This window comes from Cherax quadricarinatus, chromosome 77, assembly GCF_038502225.1.
Source record: "Cherax quadricarinatus isolate ZL_2023a chromosome 77, ASM3850222v1, whole genome shotgun sequence".
Taxonomy (NCBI): Eukaryota; Metazoa; Arthropoda; class Malacostraca; order Decapoda; family Parastacidae; genus Cherax; species Cherax quadricarinatus.
This window is the reverse complement of record NC_091368.1, coordinates 2,929,805-2,933,151: the sequence shown is the minus strand read 5'-3', so window position 1 is coordinate 2,933,151 and position 3,347 is coordinate 2,929,805. Positions and strand designations below refer to the sequence as shown.

Genomic DNA, 3,347 nt, shown 5'->3' with positions numbered 1-3,347 from the left:
CTCCACTCACTCTTACCTAACACGCTCACTCAAGTTTGTTCGATGTCCAAGCATCTAGCACACAAAACCTCCTTTACCCCCTCCCTCCAACCTTACTTAGGAGGACCCCTACCCCGTCTTCCTTCCACTACAGATTTATACACTCTCCAAGTCATTCTATTTCAAGCCATCCTCTGTAAATATAAAAACTTCGTCAACAACACCTCCTCAGCATCTGGATAATACTTTTAGTAACTCCACGCCTCCTAATTTCCAAAGTACAGATTCTCTACATGATCTTCACAGTGTATATTGTTCTCAGACACTGCCTCCAGCCTTCTCCTTGTTGCAACATTCACCACCCATGCTTCACACCCATGTAAGAGCGTTGGTACCGCTATATCCTTATACATTCCCTTCTTTGTTTCCATGGGTAAGGTTCTATGTCTCCACAGACTTCTCAGTGCATCACTCATTCTTTTTCCCCCCTCATTACTTCTATGGTTAACCTCATCTTTCATAGACGCATCTGCCGATAATTCTACTCCCAAATATTTGAACACATTCACTTCCACATACTCCCTCCCTCCAATCTGATATCAAATCTTTCATTGTTTGAGGGACAAAAAATGCACAACGTCGAGATTGAACAATACCCGCACACAGGAGACTAAAAGTTATAGCATTTCGGTCCGACTTCGACCATTAACTAGTCACACAGAAGCGCCAAGGGAAGGGAGTCAGCATGTATCCCAGATGGTGGCAAGAAGAACTTAAGTGGTTTTAGTTTAAGTCTGTTAAATACTGTTTTTTTGTATCATTCATTACCTAATTTTTATGTTATCCTCACCTCCTTGTTTTTTCCTATGTTCACTTTTAATTTCCTTCTTTAAAACACCCTACCAAACATATCCACCAACTTCTGTAACTTCTCTTCAGAACCTGCCACAAGCACAGTGTCATCAGCAAAGAGCAACTGTGACAATTCCCACTTTGAGTCAGATTCTTTATCTTTTAATACCATGCCTCTTACCAGCAACCTAATACTTATTTTTCCTAAACATTTCTAGCATGTCTGACTTGTGCCTAAACATTTAACGCATTGCTAATTTGTACCTAAACATTTCTATCATCTCAAACTTGATCCTAAACATCTGCAACTTTTTCTCAGGAAAGTATGTAATGTTTATGCTAGTTTTAACTAGCGTTATATATAATCACGGTTATTATTAATTTCGTGGCGGAGTATAGAGTAACTGGTATAATGTTTGTGAATGTTTACAAACACACATGGGAAGATATTCACTGTCTCACACCCAGGGGATATATACACTGATATATGCGCTGAAGATATACACTGCTTTTCCCTGTGGTTATATGTGTATTGTTCCAATCTTGATATTATGTATTATTTTACATGATTAACCATTTACGATTGTTCCAGTCCTATTATTGTGTGTTATTGCTCATGATTAACCAGTTACGATTGTTCTAGTCCTGGTACTGTGTGTTATTGTTCCTTAGGGTAGTTGTCTGGTGGGTTAATTTAATATCTCCTACCCATCTTGAGGATGGTAATCACCACATGTCTATCCTGTGGGTGGTAGGTGCCCATCGTGTGGGTGGTAGTTATGATATGGCTATCGTGTGGGTGGTAGTTATGATATGGCTATCGTGTGGGTGATAGTTATGATATGGCTATTGTGTGGATGATAGTTATAATATGGCTATTGTGTGGGTGATAGTTATAACATGGCTATCGTGTGAGCGATAGTCATATGGCCATCGTGTGGGTGATAGTCACCATATATTCATTATATGGGTTTTTGTCCCCCACGCTCATGTGGGTGGTAGTCACTGCACACCCATCACACGAATTATATACAGAGTGACTACAGTCACATAATTAGTCGAGGGTGGTCGTCTTTCTGAGTACGAGAGATGAGGTAACTTTTGGCCAGCCAGTGACTTCTTCAATCCAGTACTGAGAAAAAAATGATGAAAGATGGGGAAGAGAATGAGGTGGTCAGTCCCTCAGACTGGAGAAGAGTTCTGTTCCATAGTCTGGAACTTTGTTCCAGACTATGGAGTCAAACTCTTTTTCCAGGCTGAGGGACTGACTACCTCAAAATTACGTCTTCAAGAGTAATGGGCCGATGATATCGTCTTTACATCTTTACTGCTTCTGCACATGTGTCTTACTTGTGAAAGGAGAAGTTCGTGATCTCCAGGACTGGCTCTATCCTCACCTCCCTTGGATCGAACCTGAATGCCTCTCATTGTCCCCATGCGCTACATAAGAAAGGAGGAACACTGCAGCAGGCCTAATGGCGCATACTAGGCAGGTCCTTCACAAACCCAAACCCAAACCTACTAACCAAAATATTTACCCAACCCAATATCTATGCTACCCAAGCAATAAACTTTGATAACCCTTTTAACTCGTGTGCAAGTCCCACTCATATCCAGCCCATACGGGCGTAGCGCTTCCCCACGAGTAAACAAAACGTGAAGAAGTACTTACTCGAAGTGGATCCTTTAACATCCATTCTTCTCCCGTCTTGTATAGCCAGAGCCCCAAGAGTCCTTTTCCAGAGCCGCTCATTTCTCCTGAAATATAATTCCTTAAGCCTTCTCGCTGAACGAGGTCTAAATCCTGGTAGGGGGCTCTTATAAGAGTGTTAACTCTGTCCTGGGATCTGTCATGTACTGCTGAGGTGTGACTCTGAAAAAGTGAATCGCAGTTCAGGAATTCCAAGACTCAATCTGGGGAAAGTTTTATCTGAAACCAGAAGAAAAATGCTCAAGTATTTGTTCTTAATGGGCATAAATGCTGTAAATATAAGACAGCATTGTTGATAATGATTTACGTGTGTTGGTAGTCACTGGAAAAATACTGTACACACCTTTCAAGTTCTTGTTCTTCGGGTAGGCTGAAGCGGATTTCAAGTACCAGAGGGCCAGGAGAAAGACCAAGACTGATAACTTAGGGGGCAAAGTTGAGCTGCGTAAGAAGAAGGAGCAGATGAGCAGCAGTGATGGCGACTCAGCAGCTACTGACGATGGCTCTTGCCAGGTGGCAGCAGGTCTATCTAGTGGTAGAGGTCTTGTGCCACCCTGCCACCACCACCGCTGCCACCGCCGCCGCCTCCACCGCCCACGCCCGCGCCATCACATCCCAATGTTTCACAAGCCAGTGACCTCTTCAACAATGCATAGTAGAATAACAAACCCTCTTCTTCCTCTTATTAACCCCCCTAATACCCATTTCTTCCCATAAATATGCTTACGTAACACGTCTCTAACTATCATAATAAGAAAAAAGACTGATAACTCCACTAATAACCCAAGAAATAACTAAGAATACG

At 42.3% G+C, this 3,347-nt stretch overlaps 1 protein-coding gene across 2 annotated transcripts in view; it reads right to left on the bottom strand.

Annotated features, from left to right (window-relative positions):
* Positions 1 to 3,083, bottom strand: part of Trhn (tryptophan hydroxylase) — a 41,575-nt gene extending 38,492 nt beyond the window's left edge. Inside the window, exons 1-2 of one of the 2 annotated variants that reach the window (XM_053796053.2) lie at positions 2,886 to 3,083; positions 2,504 to 2,761 (exon numbers count right to left, since the gene is read on the bottom strand). In XM_053796053.2, coding sequence (XP_053652028.2) covers positions 2,504 to 2,584 — 81 coding nt within the window. In that variant the 5' untranslated portion in view covers positions 2,585 to 2,761; positions 2,886 to 3,083. The remainder of the gene's footprint in view (positions 1 to 2,503; positions 2,762 to 2,885) is intronic. The other variant, XM_053796052.2, reaches the window with a different exon arrangement.
* Positions 3,084 to 3,347: the final 264 nt, after the last annotated feature.